General features: G+C 37.0%; 1 protein-coding gene across 2 annotated transcripts in view; it reads right to left on the bottom strand.

Annotated features, from left to right (window-relative positions):
- The window catches only part of col15a1a (collagen, type XV, alpha 1a), a 121,436-nt gene extending 99,633 nt beyond the window's left edge, over window positions 1-21,803 (bottom strand). For both annotated transcript variants that reach the window (XM_049480444.1, XM_049480445.1), the window contains exons 1-2: window positions 21,494-21,803; window positions 21,318-21,391 (exon numbers count right to left, since the gene is read on the bottom strand). In XM_049480444.1, coding sequence (XP_049336401.1) covers window positions 21,318-21,391; window positions 21,494-21,522 — 103 coding nt within the window. In that variant the 5' untranslated portion in view covers window positions 21,523-21,803. The remainder of the gene's footprint in view (window positions 1-21,317; window positions 21,392-21,493) is intronic.
- Between the last annotated feature and the right edge of the window lie 5,751 nt (window positions 21,804-27,554).

The following is a 27,554-nucleotide window of genomic DNA, read 5'->3' as shown; positions in this document are numbered from 1 at the left end:
ATTACGTTGCACCAATTGCTCACACATTTGTGCAAATGCACAAACTATAAATCTTGTGTATAATCTAGTATCGCCAATCGGATTAGTTATCAGATTAGATTAACATGAATTAATTGGCACTGTAATTAATTCCAGGCATGGGCTATATAGAGAGGTATAAAGCCTCTGAGCACTGATCTGTGGAGCTGTGTTCTCTGGAATGATGGTGCTCCATCCAATACTTCTGGGATGAGTTGGGGATTATCCAACTCAAGCTCCAAAATCTAGTAGAGAGTTTTTATCCTTGGCAGTAAAAACAGTTACTCCAACAAAAGCAGGATAAACTCTTTGTATTCACATTTATTCTGATTTATTTTAATGTGGTGTATCGTTATACTGGGTCTACCTAGGAGTTTCCAGAAACAGACGAAGCGGCAGCTAGTTGGCAGGTAAATTCATGTATTGAGCATTTGTTGGCAAGGCCCGCACCTGCAGCTCTTTGGTACTTTGTGTTTTGTTAGAACGGCATGTTCACTTCCACTCTTATAAATATGAAGAAGATGGTTCTAAACTGGGCTGAGGAAAGATCTGGCAGCTTTATGGCAAGGAGTCTCCTTTAGTTATGTTCATCCTGCCTCCCATCAAGACAGGAAGAACTCCATATGTACACACATACATCTTACCATGTAAAGAGTCCATTCTTTTCTAATGTCTTGAGCTGCTTTGGAACATTAGTAATATGTCTGAAATTAAATTAAATAGGTGATTAAATTAAATTCTAGCTGATGTAACAGTTATTCAGTGATACTGAATAATAGCCATTAAAGAAACAGTATAATTTATTTGATTTATCACAGCTGTGTTCTTAACACGTTTGAAAGCTAGCCCTAGTTCCTTTCCCAACTTCACGCCAACTCTTTATTCAGCTCTTTCACTCCCTTTTTTCCTTGTGAAACTGGATGCTTGTAGAAATCCTATATCTCACTTTGTGTGTGATTTTTGCATCAAATTAGCCTTTCCACTGCCCTCTTTGCCTCAATCTCCCTAAAGGCCTCTGCCTTTCATATATACTCAATCAGTATAACATTATTTGGGAGTGTAGCTCAGTATAACAGGGAATAGATTTTTGAATTTGAATCGCAATTTATACTTTTATAACATTTGAGCAAAAAATAACAGCAGTATAATGAACATGATGAAAACAAAATTAGCATAAAAACATTTAAACATTCAAAATATTGGGTCAATGCATGTTCAGAGTGTCAGGTGCAGCAAGGGAAACAACAAAGAAACAAACAAACAATAGACCTTAAACAGAAACTCTAAGAACACATAGGAAACAAACACAACCTGAACTGATGTAAACAAAAACCGACAATGGAAACAGGAAACGCAGGGCTAATACATACACACTCAAGGTGGGAAAGGAAACAGGGAACAACTGGGGAAAGGTAACGGGGGGGCGGATCTATAGAAGGAACACAGGTGCACAGCATATGTCAAAGGGTAGCATAACTCAACAACACACATCGACACACGGATATAATGTTCCATGTGGACAGTAGTACTTTAAAATATTTGTGGATGGTGGAGTGGCTGGATGCCAGTGTTTCAGGGTGCCTCCATGTCTATGTTACCTTCTGGCTGTCAACCTTTGGTAAGGCTGTTATATTTAGATTTGCCGGAGTCATTAGCCACACTCTGATAAAGTTCCATATTGCCTGTTCTCCATAAATCCACTAAAAACTAATTCCATCTTTCTGCCTTCCTCACAGTTACTGTCTGCCCACCTGTCTGACGCCCTACAGATGGATGTTTGCCCCTTAGGTTCTCCTGATGGACGTCTCTGGCAGTCAGGCTTCCCAGTTACCCACCACAGTCTATCTGTCCACCACCCAGTTTTTGCCACCTGTCTCAAACTAGTCGCTCACTCTCCACTATTGATTACATTAAAGTTTACATAAACTCTAACTACAATTTTTTAACTGCTTCCACTGCTGATGTGGCAAATCACCTTAATACATTAGACCTATGTGGATGTACAATGACTTTTTAATATTTATTAATAAGTTGTCTGACCAGAGTAGGATACCCCCCTTATATACTAACCTCGTGCATGTGATAGTACATGTGATAATATCAGATACGTCAATAGCTCAGATGAGAAGTGCTGTCTAAATTGAGCCTGCGCACTGCTGAATATATCCTAACATTAGAGTAAAGCTGGCAATTTACCTAATATAAATAATAAAAGAGACATTTTTCTGGTACTGTTTGGTATTCATCTTTTTACTTAATCAGTTATTTTTGGTTGCCAAATATTTGGTGCGTTCTTAGTCCTCCTGCAGTTCTCTCAGCCAAATAACTTCTACTGAGATCACTCAGACATTAACCTCATTATAACCCTATGACGTGAAATATAAGCAAGCGACTGATCTAATTTCTGCACAATACTTGACAGCTTTAAAAAAACACATGTAACTAATAAGTAGCCATGTCATTTTTAAACATTTCCTCAAGTTTCCATTGAACCACATGACGACAAATGCGGCCACCTCAACACTATTCTAGATCCTCTATCTCAGCTACTACTCATGAAATAAAGAACGATACGGCACTATCCAGTGGAAGATCAACAAAGACCTTGGCTTTTGGGGGCTTTAAAAAGCACAAGTCAAAATAAACAAATGAGAGAGACGCTGACAAATGAAAACCCCATAAGCTGCCATGACAAATATGACCCTTTAGAAGGCCAGCCAGAGAAATCACAGAGTTGGAGGATATTTAAGAATATTATCTGCAGCTTTCTGAGACTCCAGCTGGCTAGAGCTCAGTATCATTCAATTTAGTAAAGAAATTTATTATTAATGATTGTGGTGGACAAATAGTTTCAAGTAAGCATAAAAATGCTTCATTTGCAGTAACTCAGGAGCGTGGTTTGGATTTTAATTTGCCAAACTGAAAAAAAATAAGCCCCAGGATTTTGAACAGGACGAGTTTAAATTTCACAACCAAAATAAATTTAGCTGCATGCCTAAAATGATATAGTTATTTTTTCTATTGTCTTTTTTCTAAGTACAGTGTGCCTGTTTGATTTAACACAGTGAAATTGCTACTGTCTCAGAGTGTTTGGCATTTGCCACAATATGACACAGACTTTGACACTGATTTACTGGAAGAAGGAAGCCAGACTTTCTTCTACTCAGCTGGCAAGCCACCTCTGGACTAGTGAAACAGCCAAGACTTCCAAGAAAATGTGTATCACTTGGACACGGTTACCCACCGAAAATAATAATAAACCATTTTGCTAAATGAGAGCATTCTATCAAGAACGAGACTTAAACAACTCAAAGCAAACTGTTGCCAGAAATATCTAGGCATAAATATCACGAAGCAGAGCTTTTACCCCAGGAAAAAAGGGGAACGCAGTTTTTAAGGTTGTATTTTTGAGATATGGACTGATGAAAAATAACACATTTCTTAATCTGATATATTGTTTTCTTTTACTATGTTTCGATTAAAAAGTATATATCTTGACATAAATAAAACTAGTCAAAAGGCTTGTTATCGTATGCAGTAAATTTTATAGTCTAAACTGACAAAGCAGAGGTAGGATTTTAGTGCCATCACTCAATGTCGGAAAGCTACCGTTGCCCAGGAAAAAGTCTGGAATCAATCAGGTCTCCAGTGAGACTGTACTGGATCCAGGCACCTTGCACTCACCTCGAAACAACTGGACGCAAATCTACCTCTGAATGAACAGCCTTTCTCTAAAAAGTCCATCTGTTTCTTGGATTGGGTTGCCTTTTACTGTGACATGCTCTGGGGTTTTATGCAGCAGTTTATACTTGAAGCACAATACAGACATTTTTCAAACGATGAAAGAAAAGATTTTTTTATATAATTTAACAAATCAGCTCATGAAGCCCTTTCATTATATTATATTACATTACATTACATTACATTTGGCAGGCGCTTTTATCCAAGGCGACTTACAAATAATGATGTACATTTAGCAAAAGAGTAGTTCAAGAAGAAGTTCAAGGCCCTTTCAGAGTTGCAGTGGTGCTTTGTTAAAGCAGGGAAACCCCTAAAATGTGGCTGGGCAGGAGAGCGCCAGAACCAGGATTAACCCTTGTGTGGTGTTCGGGTCTGTGGGACCTGTTTTCATTTTTCATCAAATGATACTAAAAAAATATTTTTTCTAACTCAAACTCATTGGCATTGGCTCATTTTTTGTGAAAAACATATATCAAAACACATTTTCAATAAACACACACTGTACACTCCCCCTACACATTTATATTACATGCAGTATGTATGGCCAAAGGCTAATAAACATTGCTTCATTTATAAATTTGAAACTAAACAAATTTTCTACTCATATCTTGAGTTAAATTAATTTTCTTTTACATTTTATTTAAAAACTAATAAAAAAAAGAGTAGCACTTTTTGAAAGAAATGTAACATGAGAAAGTTAAAGGGCAAATATTAACCATGTAAGCTGTTTATATTGCTTGCAATTTAGGTGAAGCAAGCATGTGTAAAGCATTTTAATGTAAAATTGCTTAATTTTGCTGAATTAAATACAAGTAACAAAGTAAACGAGAAACAAAAATATGAACACCACACAAGGGTTAAAGAGCACTGGTCTAAGAACTCACTATATCCAATACCAAGCATCAGCTACACTGGACTAAGCAACAGAGGACACAGTCGTATAGGGTTTGCAGATTTCTCTTCTCAAACAGACCTCAAACCTCAAAAAATTGCAATTAACAGCTGAGTTAAATCAGATGTTGTATAATAGAAAAAAACACCAGAATTGACCACCACTGAGCTAGAGGGATATATTATTGTGCCATACAAATTTGTGGACCATTCACAAGCTTTCACCTTTCTTTGACCATTTCACAACTTTCACATTTTTGTTTGTGGTCTCTTTAAACTTGAGATACAGCTCTAGAAAAAAAATAAGAGACCACTTAAAAATGATGAGTTTCTTTGATTTTACCAAATTGAAAACCTCTGGAATAAAATCAAGAGGAAGGTGGATGATCACAAGACATCAAACCAAAGTGAACTTCTGGAATTTTTGCACCAGGAGTGGCATAGATTTATTCAAAAGCAGTGTGTAAGACTGGTGGTGGAGAACATGCCAAGATGCACGAAAACTGTGACTAAAAACCAGGGATGTTTCACCAAATATTGATTTCTGAACTCTTAAAACTGTATGAATATGAACTTGTTTTCTTTGCATTATTTAAGGTCTGAAAGCTCAGTAGTCAGTAGTTTATAAAATAAAACAACAATGTTAATTTTATTTAAACATATACCCATAAATAGCAAAATCAGAGAAACTGATTCAAAAACTGAAGTGGTCTCTTAATTTTTTCCAGAGCTGTCTATACCATCACTTCCTATAGCTCTGTTTTTGTCCATGTACTGCATTTCAAGAGTACTGGTTCTACTAAAAAAAACACATAAGCTTAAAGCCTCTATTCTAGACTTATTAAGATAATATTACTTTATATGGCAATCAGGCACAGACTCACAGAAATCAGTAAAACATCACACTAAACACACAAGAATGTCTAGATGTGACTCAGCAAGTGATGTGATTTTTTTTTTAGCAGAACAGGAGATTCCAAAAAGAATAAGCAAAGCTATGATGTTTTCCTGTGGCTCAGTGCCTCAGTGGGGATTACACAGGCACCTAGTCTGGGCTCTACTCCTCACCTGAGGTCCATCATGATTAGTCACTGCTGCAGTCACTCAAGGGACTAATGAGGGATCTTCTCAATCAGCTCACAGTGCCTTGCAGCATGTAAAGTTTATGTGCTACCTTTGTGTTCTCTTGCTGTGGATTACAGCTTAATGATAACCTAATGATAACGGTGTAGACCGTAATCGAAAAGTGGTGAAGAGCTGTTTATATGCTTTAAGCTACTGATACTCTGCACTGAAAAAATTATGCATAAAATGTACTTAAAAAAGGTTTTGCAACTTTCTGCATTTGCTTTTTTTAAGTAAATTTAATTTCATGTAAATTAAAGTAACTTCAACTTGGTTTCAAGACTTAAATATTACATATAGTAAATAAACTAAAGTTCAGTCAATCCTTTCTTTTAGTAAACATTACTTAATTTCTGCATACAATATTATTATTACTTATTACAATTACTTACTTAATAAAAGTGTAGTTAAAACAGACCTTCAAATATTTACATAATCTCAGAGATTTATTTTGTACACAGACCAAGTCTCTCTGTCTCAACACATGGATAGTATACTAAAAAATACATGCCATCCATGTGTTGAGACAGTGTATTCTCTGTGTTTTTACTAAAAATATTTACATTTCAGGAATTATAATATATTATGTATCATATATTATTTGAGTAATATTGTATACATTATGTAATTGTAATTAGGTCATATTGTATGCAGAAATAAAGTAAAGTTTACTAAAAAAAAGAATTGTTTCAGCAAAAATAAATTAAGTAAAGTTTACTAAAAGAAAGTAACATTGTAACATTTAATTCTTGAAACTGAATTATAGTCATTTAAATTTACATGAAATTAAATTTACTTAAAAAAAGCAAATGCAGAAAGTTGCATTTTTTTTTTCAAGTTAATTTTATGCAAAAAAAAATGTCAGTGTACTCTGATATGAAAAAAACAATGGCAATAAAGTTCTCCTCTAGGGCATTTTTTGATTAACAACACTGCTTATACTTATAAATAATTTAATTTAAGAAGTTATTTTTTGTTTCACAAGATTTCAAACATTATAGTGTATGAAAATGTTTAGAACATTTTGCAGGTACTGAAACTATCCCCCACAAACATTTTGTTTTCAATTTAATGTTGAATTCTTCTCTTATACATGATTACAGTGTCAGATAGCTCTGCCTGTGTGAGTGAGTTGGCTGGCAGCCAGCCAGCACTTAAACTCAGGGACCCCCCATTGTTGCAGGGAATTTTGCTCACTGATTTCTACCACAGGAACAGGCAGGCAGCATAAACAGTCCTATTAATAATGCACAGCAGAACATTGTCCCATTGGTACTACAAAAAGTGCAATTCGATTTTTTAGGAGGCATAGTCTCAAAGCATTGTTGCAGAGAAGCTTCAGTTCTCCAGAGAGGAAATCAAAATTTAATGCTATATTTGATTATCATCCACAATCCATGCACTGCCGGAGGTATGTGCCAGAACAGACCTGGAGTGTTTTTCGTAAAAGATTCAGGAGGATTCTTGGCCAACACACCTCAGCATGGGTAATCTTATCTCATTGAATTAAATCTAATAGCACCACTAAACGAGCTCTGTCTGGTTAGAGTCTGGCTGCATGGGTGTAGATATAATACTGCCTGTTGAAAAGCATACATGATAAACTTCCTGAGGTGATCTGCAAAGCTCTGTGTCTGCCAAATAGTCGCACTGCACTTATACTTTAGCCTAATAGTTTTGCTCAGTGACTCTTATAACCGTAATCTGCACGGTAATCTCACATTGTATCTAATACAGCTACACAGCACTGTGTATAAAGCACGGCTTTTTAAAACTATTTTAATACAGATTACAAACTAATGCTAATGTGTTTTAAAGTAATTAATCTCTGTGTACTCAATCATAATCAGTTCTAACATTATAAGTCACCAATGCTGTATTCAATTTTATGTACAGAAACACAAAATACTATATACAGCTCTGGAAAACAAATTAAGAGACCACTTTAGTTTCTGAATCAGTTTCTCTGATTTTGCTTATTATAGGTATATGTTTGAATAAAATGAACATTGTTGTTTTATTCTATAAATGCACAACATTTCTCCTGAATTCCAAATAAAAAAAGTGTCATTTAGAGCATTTATTTGCAGAAAATGAGAAATGGCTGAGCTTTCAGACCTCAAATAATGCAAAGAAAACTAGTTCATATTCATAAAGTTTTAAGAGTTCAGAAACCAATATTTTGTGGAATAACCCTGGTTTTTAATCACGGTTTTTATGCATCTTGGAATCATGTTCTCCTCCACCAGTCTTACACACTGCTTTTGGATAACTTTCTGCCACTCCTGGTGCACAAAGTCAAGCAGTCCAGTTTGGTTTGATGGCTTGTGATCATCCATCTTCCTCTTAATTATATTCCAGAGGTTTTCAATTTGGTAAAATAAAGGAAAAACATAATCCTTATGTGGTCTCTTATGTTTTTTCTAGAGCTGTATCTGAACGTATATCTTACAGACAGCAGCAAATGCATTATGAGTGTGAATTTATACTGATTTAAGTAACTGTAAACATGAGGACATAAAGGCTGAAAGAGAAGACCACAACTGGTGGAGAGAGAGAGAGAAAGACAGACAGACAGAGAAATCTAATTAAAAACGTAAATGGAAATAGGCCAAAAAAACAAAAAAAATCTCAAAAATGGTAAAGGTAAAAAGTGCATGGGCATAGATATGATACTGCCTGTTGAAAAGCATATATGATAAACTTCCTGAGCTGCTCTGGAAAGATATACATCTGCCAATTGGTCGCCTTGCACGTATACTTTATCCTAATAGTTGCTTTAATCCGTGACTTGGTTTATTCTGTGTGACCACAATTCGTGGTGGAGCTCTTTGTGACACATTAATAAATGCCTCTCTGCAGACTGAGACAAGGAGCCATTACTCTATCCTAAACACAAGGAAGCAGCAGCAGCGCTCATCATTAGGCTTTAAACAGCTTAATCAAGCATGTGGAGAAAGTGATGATTAGCCACTAAAACAAACCGCTTGGGTAGGAAGACGGGACAAATAAACTGGTTAAATGAAAGAAAATGGGAAAGGAAGAGGAATGTCAGGGAGTGTTTGAGGCTCCACGTGGGCGAACGCGGTAAGTCTGATTGAGAATCGTTTGTTGATGCCTTTGCGGAAAGCCTACAAGCCACTCCTGTAGGCCTACAGTAAAGTCGTGTCTCAAAAATGTGATGCAGCTGCAGCACAGCTGAGAGAAGACAGCCCTGCCAGATTCTTCTATCTCCTCAGCCATCCGCCCTCATCCCAGGCCATTATCCCAGAAACAGGTCAATAAAACAGAACCAGTTGTCACTGATTGTGTCCAATGGGAGTGCAATCATAACATAAAGTCATACTTAATGTTCTTCAAGCATTTAAACTATAAACGCCTTTGTAGAGAAAGTACTGCTAAATATTTAAACGTGTGTATGCGCAGTAATTTACAGTCTAATCACGTTGCAGCTCTCACCAATAGATGTTTAACAGTTTAATCAAGAATGTGAGGAAATGGAAGTGAAGAATAACTGAATGCAGTTATGATTCTTGCTCAATGAGTCTTATAATGCTTATAAATCTGCCACCACGTTGTATATAATACAGCTACACAGCACTGTGCATAAAGCATGGCTTTTTAAAACTATTTTTACAGCAGATTAACTACTAATGCTAATGTGTTTGAAGTAATTAATCTGTGTGTACTGAGTTTAATCATAATCAGTCCTAACATTATTAATCATCATAGCTGTATTACATTTTTATAAAGACCACTTCAGTTTCTGAATCAGTTTCTCTGATTTTGCCATTTATAGGTATATGTTTGAGTAAAATGAACATTGTTGTTTTATTCTATAAACTACAGTCAAAATTTCTCACAAATTCCAAATAAAAATATTGTAATTTAGAGCATTTATCTGCAGAAAATGAGAAATGACGGAAATAACAAAAAAAGTAGAGGTGTGCCAAAAAATCGATTCACATAAGAATCTTGATTCTCATTTACTACGATTCAGAATCGATTTAAAATGTCCCAAAATCGATTCTGAGGGGCGGGTTTTGGACTGATTTTGGGCTGGGTATTTTTGTTGGACCTGGCAACCCGCTTGTCCCTTCAAACCGAGGTCTTCCAGACCCACACAGAGCGTAGTAGGTGTTTGAGAATCACCGGTAAGATGGCAGAACAAGCACTATATTACCTTAGATTAACGTGTAGTTTTAATGTTTTATGGCAGAATGCTTCATAACAAGCATAAAAAAGATCGCTAGTAGTTAGTTTCAGTAACTGTTAGCTAGCTAACTAGCTAACTTTCCAGTTCCACCTTAAATAACGCTACAGGTGGCAGCAGGCTGCAGCATTTAAGGCGGAACGGAAAAATAAAATAAGCTAATCAGAGCTAATTTCAGCTCCTCATCACAGAGGAATTAAGGAATGGACAATATGAATTAATTTCTCCACCTCCTGCCCCCTTTCTGAAGAAATACAACGACCTTAAATTAACTAGTTAATCAGCAGCTGCTCCTGAACTTTAGCGCTCCACTGCTATCATCACATCAGCCCAGCAGCGTCACCTACACACCACCGCTAGTAGCCTGGTAATAAAGCAGTGTTATTTATTATTTATTTATTGTTCATTAACGTCATTGTGATATCCCAGTGATTCCTCTGTCACTGAGGACCCACATTCCTGCACATTTTATTGTTTTTGTAACACATTACTTGCTCCAGGACCAGTGTATATTATGGAGGGTTTTTTTTTCAAAAAGATTCATAAGCCAGAAGCAGAAATTTTTATAATTCAAATCGTTTTGAATCAAAAATCGATTTTGAATCGAATCGTGGCCCCCAAAATCGGAATCGAATCGAATCGTGAGATAGTAATCGATTCCCACCCCTAAAAAAAAGATGCAAAGCTTTCAGACATCAAATAATGCAAAGAAATAAAAATAAAGTAAAGAAAAAAAAATAAAGTTTTCAGAGTTCAGAAATCAATATTTGGTGAAATAACCCTGTATTTAAATCACAGTTTTCATGCATCTTGGCATGTTCTCCTCCACCGGTCTTACACACTGCTTTTGGATAACTTTATGCCACTCCTGGAGCAAAACTTTAAGCAGTTCAGCTTGGTTTGATGGCTTCTATTTGGAAAAACATCCTATACTCTCTATACTACACTATACTATCATATTTGCCCATTATATGATTTAAATTCATATACATTTTAGGCTTTGTTTTATATCAGAATCTTTTTACAGCTCTGTTACAGGGGATCTTATCCTCAGCATTAACTGAGATTAAAGAGAGACCAGCCACTGCCTTCAAAACAGACCCAGTGAATACATCTGTTCACACCGTCGCTTTTTGTCTGTCATTACCTGCTCTCTATACTTCTGCTGTAACTTCTTTCATGTTCCATCTCACCCAATAAAAGTTCAGAGGAACTTTACTGCCTGCAGTGTATAGCCATCTGCACTGTATGTAGGTTCAGCATAGGCGGCCATATCCTGTCTCTCTGGTAATCTGAAAACATGCACACCTGCTGGAAGTCCCCGCTGTTCTATTGTCCAGTGTTGACAAGAACTTTCCAATTAGTCACTCCATCCAGACTGGACGAAAAACAACCTATAAATCTTTCAGTACTGTATATAGATGAACAACCGCTGATTACACATTTACCTTCATCACATTTGGCAGACACTCTTACTTATTATAATACCTGCATTATAATCATGTAACAGAGGTAAGAGCATGCCAAATGAACTCTGTTGCTCAAAATAATGTAGGCCTATTACAATTTGGACAATTTTGGCTTTAAAATCATGTTGATGCTCCACAGATTGTGACAGGGATTATGGCATCTTGTCACTGCCACTCCAAGCCAGAACACTACTAATGCACTATGTAACTTTGGTGGAGCTGCACAAGACCTCTCTGCAGAACAAAATATTGATCTCACAATATCATATTGTTTTTTTATTTAACATTACATTATCAAATCTTGGCATCAAATATAGGTACTCAAAAGTGCTTAACGCTGCATTACCCAATACATATTTATATTAAATCCTGTAATATTACTCTACCACCTCAACCTATTTACTTATTTGTCTATTTAAATGCTGCTTCTACATCTCAATAGTACATCTCATTCATACATCTCATTCATAAATCTCAATCAATGCACATGTACATCTTTCTATAAAAGGGAGGAGGGCTCATGGCATGATTTGTATTTACTGCAGTGGTGTAAAAGTAAATTACGTTACCTATAGGGGGAGCCCCAGAGCAAAAACATACAGCAAATCTCACATAATTCTGCTTTAAACTACTTGCATTAATTTTAACAGTATTTTCCCAATCATACAGAAGTGTTTATTTGTAACTTGATTATGACAGAATCAATTTAATTATGTCAAAAAGTGAAAAACAGAGATACAAGATTTTGTAGTTAAAACTAATTGGAAACAATGTGCTAATTAGACAATTAGACTATGTGCATAAAATTATCTAAAAATAAGAATTGTTATAAATTATTATGCAGTTATAAATGATCTTAAAAAGTTATAAATTATTCCATCCCCCATTGCTCTTCTCACAATGACAGCTCCTTCCATAGCCAATGTTTCAAAAAAAGAAATGTCCTACAATTAGAAATAAAGCAGCCATTTAAAGCAGAAGTATTCCATAACTACCTAGATGATAGACCAATTTCAGACATATTTCATAATAGCGGAACAGAAGGTAATAAAACTAGTAAAAAGAAAAAAAATGCTGGTCAGGTTAATTGGTCCAAAATAAACACATTTATTTCTGTATGTCTCAAAGACTGACAACCAAAAACACACTCTGCCTGTTTCACATGACTGTAATCCAAATAATGTGGACATGTAACAAATTATACAGGGTCAGATTACTTAGAAGTTGTGAAGGAATGACTGACAGACACTTAATAAAGAACACTTATAGAGACATCTGTGGATGGATCATTTACTGTACCTCTCTAGAACAGGGGTCACTGTTAAACCTATAGGGTTTATCGTTTTTCCAGTGGCTGTGATGTGTCATGGAAGCTTTCCTGTTTTACTTTTAGTCATCGGGGCATATTTCAGCACAGATATGCTGCCCTTTTCAGTCAGGTCCTCTGCCATGCCCTTACACGGCGCTCGGCACTATGTATTTTCCAGAACTGTTGTTTGGACATTCTTGTTGAGGTCACACTGTGAGCAGGGGGAGGAATACAAACATTCTCTATTGGCTCCTGACAGCTATAATGATTTATTGATTTATGGAAGATTATATGAGGTTAAAAAGAGGAAACTGTTTGAATTTTGTATTTATTTTTTTGAAGATTCCACATTGAATTGGGCAAACAAAGGCATATGTGGCTTGTAAAACGCTTTTTTATGATGTCCATCTGCCTCAGGATTTCTATAATATACACAATCTAAAAATACTCGGCCTACTTATCCGCATGTAATCTGTGCTAATGGGTACGGTGAATTACTTGGAGATGTCACAGCAGTGGTGGGATTTTTCTTCTGCTGAGCATCCAAGATTTTTTGGAGGAGCAAGCACGAAGCTCAGGCTGCTCGAAGGTTACTGTCACTGTTCAGTAAGCAGATGCTAAACAGATGCACGCTGGGCACCAATCTGAACCAAGACTGTGTTTAAACACCCAACGACCAGGGCCTTCATATACACCAGTGTTGAGTCTAAACGTCTCAGCCAATAACTGTAAAAAAGATTATGGCATCTATCACCAATATGAGCAAATTTAAGTAAATGCCAAGTCAGATTTATGGGCCTTTTTATTGTGTTCACAGGGAATGAACAAAATGAAATACGCACACACTCACACTCAAACACACAATCATTGAAAAGGCATTGAGTTTGCCTTATTTTCCCTGATGTCACTCTGGGAAAGTCCTGTCACTACAGCTGTTGTTTGGACACTGATCAAGACTTCCTCTTGATGCACTGACATTTTGTTTCATTTTTTCCAGAAATTGGAAGGACCGTTGCTAAGGAAAAATCCTCTCACTTTGTGAATCTCACACATAAATAATGCTGTACAGTTGGCCTTTATGTATTAAGCTACTTGTTAACTCTTGTTACATAAGCAGATATTAGATTTTAAAAAGAAATATTATTGAATATTTTTAAGTTTTTGGTTTTTATACAACATGACTGTATTTTTTCATCACAGTTGGTCCTACATCACTAAATAAACAGTCCAAAAGTTTGTGGACAACCCTTCTAAGGAACTTTAAGTTGCACTTTATGTTGCTGTCAACACAGATGTGCAAATGCACACATTTACAGTGTATCAAGTAGAAAAGTACAGCCAATTAAATTAAACCTATTGCCAGGCTACAGTATTAAGCTGTGCAACTGTATTGGTGCTCCATCCAATCATTTTGGAATAAGCTGGGAAGTTGGTGATGAGGTGGGGTGGTGATCATCCAACATCTTGACCTCACTAACGCTATTATTGCTAAATACAATCAAATATTCACATCACTGCTCCCAAATCTAGCAGAAGGCCTTCTCTGGATGGAAGAAACAGAATAACTACGTTTAACACTATTAATTAACCAATATCTCAATACATTTTATATACTGTCCATATAAATTTAGCAAATAATATTCACAATCGTGCAGAAACCCATGTCTCCAAATCTCTTCTGCTGTGCAAAAAAATTGCAAAGTATGCAGAATGCAAGTTAAATATGAAACTGTAACTCAACATAAAAAATATACCCTAACAAATTCCAGCTCACCCTAAAGAAAGATACTTTACCATGTTCTGATGATCATCTCCTGTCAATGTAATATAATATCATCTAAAGCTGAAGGTCAGGAGCCTGAGCCAGCTCCCTTTCTGAAAGGTGATCTTCTCTATCTTCCCTGAATGTCTTTGAGGAATGTAATACCAAAGCCACAGTAGATGACATTTTTGAGTTTGGACACATGGGTCTTTCTTTATTGAAAAAGGCTGATTGTTTTCCCCCCAGGCCTCATTTTGGTGTGCTGTCTGTGCAACCAGATACAGCACATGATAATCAAACAGCTTCAGTCAGCTGAGTGAGAGCAAGAACTCACAACCTCAGCTAATATGATATTTTAAATCACTTTTTTGGCTTCAATGCCACTGGCTGGCATTTCCCACTTTAACATAGCATTCCACATAAAACTCTACAATTTGTCAACCTGGAGACCTGTAGTGTAGATTCTTCACAACTCCATAACTATAGATATAGATATCACTCACGGAAACTATTCCAAGATACATTATGAAAAGAATGTTTCCACATTTTTGAAATGAATGTCTCTGATGTCTCTACATTGGTTCTGACAGTAGCTAGTGGGGTACAGGGTCTATAATACAAATGCTGTCATTGTATTTACCATCCTGAATGAATACATACTTTTTATGTGTTATATGTAATGTCATTGAGGTATAAATAGTTTTATTTGGAAACTTTTCCTTACATGGCAAATTTTACAGAAAAAAAACTTTAAAGTGAGTTGCAGAATATGTGTGCGGCATCCTGTACTGAATCTAAGCAGCTTTTCTGTTTGCATGGACAAATCTAGCTAGATGATGCCGGTCACAATCATTACCACTTACTTCACTGTCCACTGTGGTGGTATTGCCTTTTATGATGTATTCCTCGCACATACATGACTCATACATTTCCCATCCATCTGGCACCAACTGACCAGTGTTTAATGTCACGTTACAGAGATACCACCTTACAACTTATACAGGTGTGGACATTCTCATGTCATCCCCTGAGGTAATTCTTCATGATCAATGTAAAAACTGGTTTCCTATGACTATGATTAGCACATCAGTGTATATATAGATATACACCTTTTAGAATGACCAGGGAACCTACTAATGTCTTGTGCTTTTTATTGATATATGTGGAAATATATGTTTTCTTTGGGAACTATTTTTTTGCGTCAAAACACCCTATATGTACCCATCTTTCCTGAATCTACACTGTCTTTGCCATGCATTATGCATTCCGTTTTAGGATAATAGGCATTAATCACCAGTTAGTAAAATTTAGAGGTACTAAATGCTTGAGATGTGGTTTCCATTCCCACCACTATGAACAATACTGACTCATTTCTGACTGCATTTCTTTGCAGTGCATAATTTCACACCAGAGTACTCTTACTGTGGTTTGTTTAAATTATAACATTGTCACTGAACATAAATTAAATGAATTAAAAACACTGTGGAATTTGGAGTTACACATTAACTTCCACTTCAAACATAAGAAAACTAAAATTTAGTTTTTAATAATTTTGTATTATTGCTTTTTAACTTATTTTGTATTTGTATTCGTAGTTTCCATTATTATTATTACTATATTTTTAAAATTTTTATTTATTTAATTTTTTATTTGTACTATGCAAAAGTTAGTTTCAGCTTAATTTTAACTTTTTTGTATTAATTTTAGCATCTTTTGATCCTAATTTCTTAAATTAAACCAAGTTTTATTATTATTTTTTCTATTTGTATCTATTTTTTATCTTTTATTTACTGTTATTTTAAAATGAATAAATGTAGTAATTATTTTCTTTATCATGTCAATCCCTGTATTATGCTCAGCTACAGTGAAAATAAGAGTTGCCCTCAATGTACTTCCCAGGTAAAATAAAGGTTGATTGATTGATTGATTGATTGATTGATTGATTGATTGATTGATTGATTGATTGATTGACTGAAATTTGAATCAGCTTTACAAAAATAACTGCAGGTTTATAGAGCAGAGGCTCCTACCTCAATAATGTGTGAAATAAGGTGTGAAATATGACTGTACAAAATGTTTTTCCTCAAAATATATTTAAAAAAAAAATTAAATACAGATATTTTTACAATAATTCACCAGAAGCCACTAGAAGTCAATGATTCAACATGACATGAAATTAAATAAAACAGTCAAAAAGTTGTGACACTTCATTAAATTTCCCTTATGTAATACCTCACGGTGATTTGTGGCTGCTGCACATGCCCACATTGTGATGAGAAATATTTCGCTTTCTCTGCTGTAATAGGGTAACTCCAAACTCCAACTGCAATGATAGGCCTATTACTGAGAACAGTTAATTTCTTGGCTTTTGGGCACATGCACACACCTCATTTCTCTACTCCAGTTGTGTGGAAAACCAATAAAAGAGTGAAATACATGCTGTAAGGGTATAACGCTGATGGTTAGCGTTCCATTCTATAACGGCAACCAATCTGTTTTGGCTGTTAAGACAGTTTCCGCTATTAGGCCCACTTAACGTCAAAGGCAACGATGAAAAACAGGAAAGCAAAAAGTGAAAATCTCTCTTAATTTGCTGATTACAAAAGACAGACAACTGTAAACAACACCTAACTTTAAATACACACACAGAGAGTGTGGGAACTCACATACATGCTCCTGCAGAAGTCAAGCTTAGCAATCAAACAATCATTTGAATTAGAAAAGGTCCTGCATGCCCTGCATTCCTGCTAACACACACAGAGATGACAAGCCGTTTCCTTACCAACAGCTTTATGTCATTTGTGTTTACAGCTGGGGCTGGAAATATTTGACTCATAGTGTTACAGACGTCCTCGTGGAAATGGCAACTCTATAAGAGCATATTTCAGCCTCGGGAAGCACTGCAGGATATTAGTGATCACAGACTAACACCTCTTACAAACACACACACCCACATACACACAGCTGCCTCACATAATTAACAGCTATTCTTCCACAACTGGCTGAGAAAATAACGCAATAAAACTTTTTTCCAATCACAAATCTGTTCAATTACAGCCCTCTCGTCAGAACAGCCATGCTATATTGCATTGCATTACTTTCACAATTAGCTTCAAGTATGTGCCTCTCTGGCATGCTGCACGCCTGGAACAGGTCTCTCTTAAACAGGGGCCAGAACGATATTTTACAGACTGAATACAATACAGCCTTTGTGTGTGATGTCATCCTTAAGGGGCTATTATATAGTCTGCACTGCTTGACATAATAGCAATTTGCTAGTGATTCCTACAGATACTGAGTCCACATTTGGCCAAGCATCACTCAGTACTTGAGTAATTGGGCTAAAAAAATCATAACTCGTCCTTCAGTTGCATTGACCTTGAGTGTCATCACAAAGGCATGCACCTGACCCTGTGCAAGGGTATGGACCATCATAGCTTGTGCTCATTGCTGACATAGAACTACAAATGCTTGGCTAGTTCCTGTAGGAAGAATTGCATATAGAATAGGACATTCTGGATTAAATAAACATTAACTTATTGGGGACCACGGCTAATGTAGGTATTACTATGGAGCAGAGTAAATGTGTTCTCTGGAAGGATGGTGACTGTCTAGTTCTGTTGGACACAACTTCTTGTTCACTGTTTTTTTTTTTCTTTCTACGTTATAAATTAATAAAGAAGTCATCCAGACTATGAAGGAATACATAAGGAATCTTGTAGTAACTTAAAAGTGTTAATCAACCCAAAATACTCTGTAAAGCATTTAGGATAGCTCCTATCTGGGGTGCTGTTAACTTGTGGTTTCTGAAGCTGGTAACTCTGATGAACTTATCCTGTGCAACAGAGGTAACTCTTACTCATCCTTTCCTAAGGCGGTCCTGATGAGAGCCAGTTTCATCATAAGGTTTTTGAAGGTCTTTGCGACTGTACTTGAAGATATTTTCTTTTTTACGGATTGACTGACCTTCGTTTCCTAAAGTATTTTTTTCTTTACTTATCTGAGTAGTTCTTGCCATATTATGGATTAAATAGGTAAGGAATTCAAGTAATTAACTCTTGACAAGTTCAGCACAGCTGTTATCTGAAAACCATTCCAGGTGACTCTCCCTCATAATGCTGACTGAGAAAGCTAAGAAGTGCAAAGCTGTCATCTAAGCAAGAGGTGCTACTTTGAAGAATCTAAAATATAAAAAATGTATTTACTAAATAATTTCATATGTTTCTCTTCGTTGTTTAGATGATTGTAGAAGAATGACAAAAGTTCCAAAGTTCTGACTGGTACTGTACATGAAACAAAATTAACTAAATCTACAAAATGTGTATACAAAAAAATAAAGCATAAGTAGGAATTAATCCACATTGTGGTGAATCATCTGCATTACTAATGATTGTGTTTAATGTTTACAGTATTACAAAACATACCCCATTCTTAATAATGTGTTACAGCTATTGGCTTCTGCAGCAAAATGCTGCAAAACATCTTGCTTTGCTTTACTGATTAAGCGTGAGCATCCTAAATCACAGAGCTGTGACAGGTCACTGAGCTTTTCTGCTTCCAGAAGGGAAGAAGAAGCACTCTGCTGCCAGAGCATCATGAGCATTTGTCACTGCTTTCCAAGCACCACATTCTGCATCTAAACCTCCTGTCTTGCTGGGTATGGTGGCTTCATTCCAAAAAGCTGACTTATATAGAACTTTTGAACTGATTTAAGCTCTTCAGATCAGAGACACAATGCCCTCAGTATGATACAGCCACCCCGATTTAATACTACACTTCTAGTGTTTCTCAATGCTGGCACTGGAGTAGCCCTGTCTGGCATGTCTTAGGGTTTTCCCTGATCTCAACCCACTTGATCCAAGCTGATGTGGGTGTGTCAGAGCAGAGGGAAACTCTCCCTAGCACCAGCAATGAGAAACACTTGATCATTGAGTGTGAGAAAGAACTACTGAACCATGCAAAAAATCATTTAATGATTCAAATGGTTATTTGAGGCATTGTGGTTCTACAGAAAAGTTGACCTACTCCAATTACAATACTAGTACTTTACAGCTAAAACAAAAGCAATACATCTGAGAGTAAGCTGTTTAAAATGCATGTAGGCATGTTTAAACACTTGTGCTCCAGCCACAAACCATCAAACTAGAAAGAAAGTACTCCTTTTGGAATGCTAGCATGCTGGTAATAACACTATAACTCTATAATGCTCTATAATGCCTGCATGTGGGTTGGAATTGAAGTAAGCAAGTGAGAACACAAACCTCAGTTAGCTAGAACACCAATGAATATATGAGACAGAACCCCAGCAAGCTAATTAGATAACAAATGCACCACTTAAAACACCAGCACACTGATTAAAACACAAGTATTCCTGGTAAACTGTAAATGCTACAGTTAGAACACAGATACCCCAGTTCAAACACCAGAACACTGGTTAAAATTCAGAATACAGTTATTTTAGGCCAGAATACAAATGCCCTAGTTAAGATGCAGGTATGCCAAATCTTATATTGCTGGTGACAATCCAGTTAATAGCATCCAACAAATGCATGTTTCTTAGAAATGTGGCACTATTTAAAAGAGAAATGAACAGGCATTCCAACAGTATTAGATTTATTGTCAAGAAACTTTCAACCAAACTCTACTTTCCTTACTCTTTGTGTTATGTTTAATTCTAGCACTCTCTTAGAACATTAGCACTTTGTTTAGAATAGGGGTCACCAACCCTTCTCTTGGAGAGCTTACCTTCCAGCAGATTTTACCACTAATCAACCACTCACAAATCAATCCATCTGACTTCTCCAGAAGTGCTTGATCATTTAGATGGGCTGTGTTAGATTTGGAGTGGATGTGGGGATGTAACCTGCAGGACAGTAGCACTACAGGACAGTAGCTCTCCAGACCAGGAGCAAGGTCTGTGACCCCTGGCTTAGAACACCAGCATGCCGGTTGGAACACCACCATGCTGGTTAAAAAGCAAGTACTCCAGTTTAAATGCCAATATGCTGATTATAATACTAGCACTCGCTTCAAAATCCACATACTTATTTTAGAACATTAACACTCTGTTTTTAGAGTGTTAGAGTGGGTCAACAATTCTTCTCTTGGAGAGCTTACCTCCCAGCAGACTTTACCACTAATCAACCACTAATCAATCCCACCTGATCCATCTGATTACTGCCTCCAAGAGTGCACGATCAGTTGGATAGGGCTGTGTTGGATTTGGATGGAAGTGAAGATGTAAAGTGCAGGACAGAAGCTGTAACCTGAAGGACAGAAGCTCTCCAGACCAGAAGCAAGGTCTGTGAGCCCTGGTTTAGAACACCAACACCAGAATGCTGCTCGGGAACTCCAGCACGCGGACTGGTGCGCAGCAGCCTGTGCGCGTGCTCCAGAGTGGGATAAATGATGAATCAGTAAATAAACAAGCTAAATCAGCTGCAGCACTGAATAACCCACTGCTGTTAGAGTATCCAGAGTAGCGCTAATAACCAGCAGAGCTGCTTCCTCACCAGCAGAAACTACTCCAGAAATAAACACACCTCCACCTCCACACACACAACACCTCCATTCACACAGCGCAGCAGCAGAACCTCCACACACACACACACATACACACACACATACATAACATTCTCTCTCAGCTCCAGAAACGTCAATAAGCCTCAGAACTTTTTCTCTCAGCTTCTCCACAGAGCATACATATACAATAAGCGAAGCAACGAAACGCTGTGTAACTTGTAGCAACTTAAAGCCTTAAAAGTGTACAAAAACCCTGAGCGCACTTACCGTCCTGCAGCTGGAAGGCAGTCCCCGGATGGCAGTGCCACAGAGCAGCGAGGCAGAGGAGCCTCAGAGTCACTCTGAGAGGAGAAAAGTGTAAAAACGACATGAGGAAACTTTCTCCCGTCACAAACACACACAGCAGCAGCGTGGCACTCACTAACAGCGCTAGTTTAATTCACCTCAGAAGTGCAGTGTCTCCCCGAGCCATGGCACAGTCTCAGCGGTCCTGCAGCAGCGCGCGCGCACCAGGATGCCCCTCTCCTCTCTCTCTCTCTCTCTCTCTCTCTCTCTCTCTCTCTCTCTCTCTCGCTCGCTCCTGCTCGCGCTCTCTCCTCCTTCACCTCCCTCTCTCTCACTCTCTCCGCTGAACAAAGGCGGTCTCAGTCCGGCCGAGTTCAGGCGGCCCACGGAAAAACAGTGAAACCTGAGTCTCGCGCTGGAGCTGCACTTTATCCACTCCCCACAGGCTGAGGGACGGCGCGCGCCCTGTCTCCTCCTTATAGATTTACGATAACGCGGAATCTCCTCTCCCACTCCGCCGCTCTCTCACAGATGCCCAAACTCAGACTCAGACTTCACGAGCCAATCAGATGCGAGTAAGCAAATTCATGTCCTCACTGATAGATACAACCTCTTCATTCCATTAAATATTTGCGCATTTCCAAAAAAAACGCAGAAATATTCGTTTGGCCTGTACAAGAAAGAGACAAAAAGACAGAAAAATGAAAAGAGATAGAGAGACCTGTACTGGGTGGTGATAAAACCACTGGTATATCACAGATAGGATATCATGGAAAAGTTTCAGTTCAAAATATAACTCAAATATTTTATAGATGTATTACACACAGAGTAATCTATTTTATCTATTTTATTTAAGCTTTTATTGTTGATGCTTATGTTTTACAGCCAATGAAAATCCAAAAATCAGTGTCTCAGACAATTAGAATAGCCTAGTATATAAGACCAATTGGTACTTTTGGCAGTGTGGGCAGTGTGCCAAGCTCCATAAAAGTTGTCAGCAGAGAGAAGCTTGAAGTTGACTTTTGTCTTATTGTGCAGCGTTGATTTTGATACAAACACGTTAATAAATACACATTTTGCAAGAATATTGTTCTTATTGCATTAATTCTATCTAAAACAAAGGTGCATGTATGTATAGCAGTGAGACTGTGATCCTTTGCTATACAAGGTTGTAGCAAAAAATGGGGTAAAAAAAAAAAGCTTAAAGGACGAGTTGAACACAAAATGTATTCTATTAAAAATATCAAGAACAAACAGTACTGTTTGTAGTTTGGCAGAAAAAATAAACTGTTGATGGGGAGAAAAGTTTTAAGTCTCTAATAAATCCCAGTATTGATATACACATTATTTGTAACATTACTTGACAAAGTTAAATAAGATTAAGTATAAGTCAAATAAGAGCCCACACCTAATCAGTGGTTGCCACTTTCACCTGCGCTGCACTGTTAATTACCTACAGAGCTCCTGAAGTAACATTGTAAATGTGTTTAATAAGGCTGCATGTTTGACTGTGTCTGTGGAGCTGTAGTAACTGATATAGACTGATATTAAATGTGAGAAGCTTTATTTTTGTCAGTTTATTTGAGTAGAGTTTATTAATTAACTTTTTAAAGCCTATAAGCGTTTATTGGCTCCCTGCTTCCCTGTAGTGATACTGCTCTGTTAGCTAACTGCTACATAACCTGGCTAACACCTGCTACACTGCTGGAGCAGAGAGAAATAAAGAACAAGTAAGCATATCTTTATCAATATACAATATACTACTTAAATTTTAATGCAATAGATTTGATGTGGTGACATTTAGTTTATATTGTTTCTGTGTTTGCAAAGGTGTATTGCTAAGTTTTAAGAGTTTAAAAATCAATATTTGGTGGAATAACCCTGGTTTTTAATGATAGTTTTAATGCATTTTTGCATGCTCTCCTCCACCAGTGTTACACACTTCTTTTTGGATAACTTCAAGGAGCTCAGCTTGGTTTGATGGCTTGTGATCATCCATCTTCCGCTTGATTACATTCCATAGGTTTTTTTACTATTTTATCTCTTATTTTTTAGCTTTTTGCAGAGCTGTATGTCAGTATACTTGTATACGGTATAAAGAAAATGACAGGCTGCTTTAAAGATCTGACAACATTTATTTTAAATGGTCTGTTTCACCTACTGTACATTACCATGGGCTCTTTTGTGTTAAACAGATGTGATAAAATCTTCAAACTGAAACTGATGTATATATCAGTGAGATTTTTATGATTCACAGAAAACACAAATCCAACACCAGTGTGATAATAAGAGATATTTATGCTTGTGACAGTCAACCATTTAGACGTCATGAGATACGTCCTAAAAAAAGTACCGGTAAGTGAGGTTAAGATGTCAGGTTGAGCTGGCCTTTATGAACCAGCTGCTTAGAGACAAATGAAGAGAGAGAGAGGAAGCCTAGGCAGTCATGCTGTAGATAAAAGCCCTGAGAAAACTACCTTGTTAAATTTATATCTTTTCCAGAACACTTTCTAAATTACACAAATTGTCTAATATACAGCTGGAAACAGACCAGATGGGAGTTCTCTTGGATTCCAATCCAAGTCGTCCTGATCTCTGAATACCTGCAGTGACAAAGTGAAGCTCTTATGAGATTTGTCAAGTGTATTTTATTAGAGCTTGAAAAAAACAGTGTTGTACAAATGCATTGGCTTATCCTTATCCTGGCTTAACCACACCATTTAATTTAGCTCCCAGAAGAGTTTGAAGTTCAGTCCAGACTGTTTTAGATCTTATAGCCTTGAACAAATAAAGAGTCTAGGGAAGACTATCTGCTTATAAAGTCAAATGAGACCAGTTTTCCGTTGTCCAAACAAGACCTGAAGCTATTTCAAGGCTCAGGGATGAGACTCTGAACAACCCTGAAGCTATCTGTGATCCTTCAGCCATGGGGAACCTCAGACACTGCAATGTGGACACCACAACATATGACTTCACTTTTACAGACATATAGACATCTGGGAGACGGTGATCAAGCATTGGGGAATGTCTAATGAATGACTAATGTCTGAGTATAGGGGTCCTCAGAGTACTATGGCTTTTGACCATAACACATTTATACCTTGTCCTTAAAATAATATGTTTTAAGATTGTTCAGTCTTTTACCTGTTCATTATATTTAAAAAGCTTTAGATTACATGAAAATCATATATTCCAAGCTTAATTGCTTTTTAATTATTTATTTATTTCATGTCATGCATGCGACAATGACATGGTGAACAGATTTATAAAAAATTGGCACTTGTAGAAAATGTGGTTGATCTAGAATCGCAAACACGTTAAATTGTTTATAATAACATTGTTCTCTTTCAAATAAACATTTTATTTACCTTGATATTTTAACATGACAAGACAGCTTAAGCTTTGCTTCATTTAAATACAGAAACAGTGTGATGAATATTATCTGAATAAATATAACTAATTACTGAATATGCATCAGACTGTCTTCAATATACTGAAAATAAAACAGTGTAAAGGTTTTGACGTCTTTAATGTCAAAGTTTACTTTCTTACTTTCTTTCCAAGATTATAGGAGTGGCAGGGAATTCTTAGACATGGAGATTCAATGTTTAAATAGCTGGAATTTTCCAAAAAAATAATTGAAAGTTCATTAAAAATACACAATCAAAACGTTTAATCTTACCAGTAATATAAAAGAAATCATTCAACTTGACAAAAAAAACAACAAACATTACAGAAAACTGTATAAAATGTACAAAAAGTACTTTAACGTAAAGTTGATCATTCTTTTGTTTGTAATAATTTGTTAAATGTGAGAAATGTTCATTCTGTCTTGTTACACAGTATTTCTATAGAATACTGTTAATAGAGCATGTTATATTGATATTGATCTGTGTGTCATGATTCATCCACAGGATTATTCTAATAGGATGAGGGGTGGAATGCACTCCCCCAAGGCTGTGTCTGAAAGGTGCCGAAGGGAGTAGATAATGTTGGACATTGGAATTCCCATCTGCAGCCACACTGATACAGCAGCATCCCCGAGCAGCAAAGCCAACCCTGAACCTTCAAGTAAGTACAGAGACAACAGCTAAAGAAAAGATTGATGGCTTCATTGTTGCAGCCACTTTGTATTGTGTCTGGGACTCCATGTATGTGGAGACGCAGTTGAGATGGCTCTTGAAGGCTGGGGTGTGACAGCATGCTGAAGTCATTCCACATTGCATTAACAGCCATGTTTTCTTTTCCAAATGGATGCTGCTGAATACATGGCAGACAGGAGCTTACAGGAGCGTTTACTTAGTACAAACTGAGGTTCGGGGGAGTGTGGTGGGCTTAAAAAGCTTACGTTATCTTGCATTTGATCTTTTTTCCCTTGAGGAGCACTTATAAAATTTTTGAGTGTTCATATTCCAACAACAGATTCATTGTTTTGTGGTCAATTTGTATCCGCTCTTTATTCTTTATAATTACAGAGGCTGTTTCATGTTGCTGTTTCTTTATGACTGATTTATGAAATTGTTGTCTGTGTTGTGCTGCTTTTACAAAGCAATCCAGGCTGAAACACTCTTTCAGGAAACACATTTAAAACCCACTTTACACAGCTGCACAACAGAACTCAACCTCCACATCTAACCCATCCATGGCAGTGAGCACAAACATTTACAGTAGTGAATAGAGCAGGGAGAACCCACACCTGGAACAGTGGGTGGCCAATTCAGCACCCGGGAAGCAATTAGAAGTTGCCCCCCTCAAGGGCACATAACTTCCGTGAAAGCACTGTTTAACTCCCCTCAACCCGCATTTTCTGCCAGTTCAGGGGATTGCCCTGACAGACTTCCATTCTCCAGCCTGCTTCTCTTATGTACAAGTCTCAGCTACCACATGCGAGTAGGTGGAGCTAAAAAGCTATATGCCAAAAATATACAATATTGTGCAAATCGTCGCTGTCCAATGAAAAACACTTCCACATCTCCAAAACAGCAACTTTACAGGAGAGAGAAAAAACCTTGTAATCTTTCAATGGAAGTCAATGTATAAAGATTTTGGCACAGTGTAAGGGACAGTTTGTCTGTACAAATTATGTAGTAAACTAAAAATCGACAAAAATGGAGAAAAGTGTTTTTCATTGGACAGCAACAAAATGTTTTAGGCGCCTGTGGAAATGTCAGTAAAGACAAAGCTTCTTATCTGTGCAGTAAGTGTTTTTTTAGCTCTGTAAAAGACTAAATACAAACAACAATTTTACAAAAAGCAGAGCTTTTATAGCACTGTTTTCCCTAAAACATCTCCTAATCTTTCCTCATCTGAGTTTAATAGAGTTATTTCTAGTTCTAATCAAATCAACACCTGCTGACGGAACTGAACATATACACATGCTGGCTGAGGGCATCCAGGAGAAATCTAGAACTACGCATTTTACTGCATGTGTGTTTATTTGCAACTGTTTAAATCTTATGTGGTACTTTTTTCAGGTAAAAACACACAGATAAATGGATTAGTGTAATTTGCTTTGGTGCCTAAAACTTTTGCACAGTACTGTATATTTTGGGATTTTATTCTGAAGCTTTATTGTTAAAACACATGGATAGCTCAAGCTGCTCAACCAACTTAGGTTATGAGCAGCAAATGAGTATAGGAGCCTGACAGTTTAGCTGGTCTACAAACAATTTGATCAAGTTAGATAGCCAGTATGACCAAGCTTCATCATGCTTGTTGAACAGCATGACCAAGCTGGTTGACCAGAATAACCAACCACCATGACCAGTATCACCATGCATCCAACACATTCTATGCTCATCAAAAGCTGGTTATCCATCTAGCTTACCAGCATACGGTTGTTTTTGAAATACAACCGATCACTCTGATTTGCATATGCATGCTGCATGTAAAACTGTTCTTGTACCCCCCATGACCTGCATCAGCCAAATAAAGAAAACAGACCATAAAAATAAGCTAATCAAGAAAAGCCACCGGACTGATGTCAACCCATAAATTAAGATTTGTTGCGTCGCCCACCTTGACTTGGGACTGTCTACTGCAGAGCCGTGGGGAGCATCACATTGCTGCTAGCCAATCAGAGGCAATTATTTTGCATGTCATGAATATTCATTAGTAGTAGCCGTAAGAGCCGAAATCCTGTCGTTCTTCCCGTCCCACTCCTCCACTAAACTAAAACAGCCTGAAACAGGAGCACCGGAGCACTTTTTCACTAAGGAT

Source organism: Astyanax mexicanus, chromosome 6 (assembly GCF_023375975.1).
Source record: "Astyanax mexicanus isolate ESR-SI-001 chromosome 6, AstMex3_surface, whole genome shotgun sequence".
In the NCBI taxonomy this organism is placed as follows: domain Eukaryota; kingdom Metazoa; phylum Chordata; class Actinopteri; order Characiformes; family Acestrorhamphidae; genus Astyanax; species Astyanax mexicanus.
This window is presented reverse-complemented; position numbering and strand designations above follow the sequence as displayed.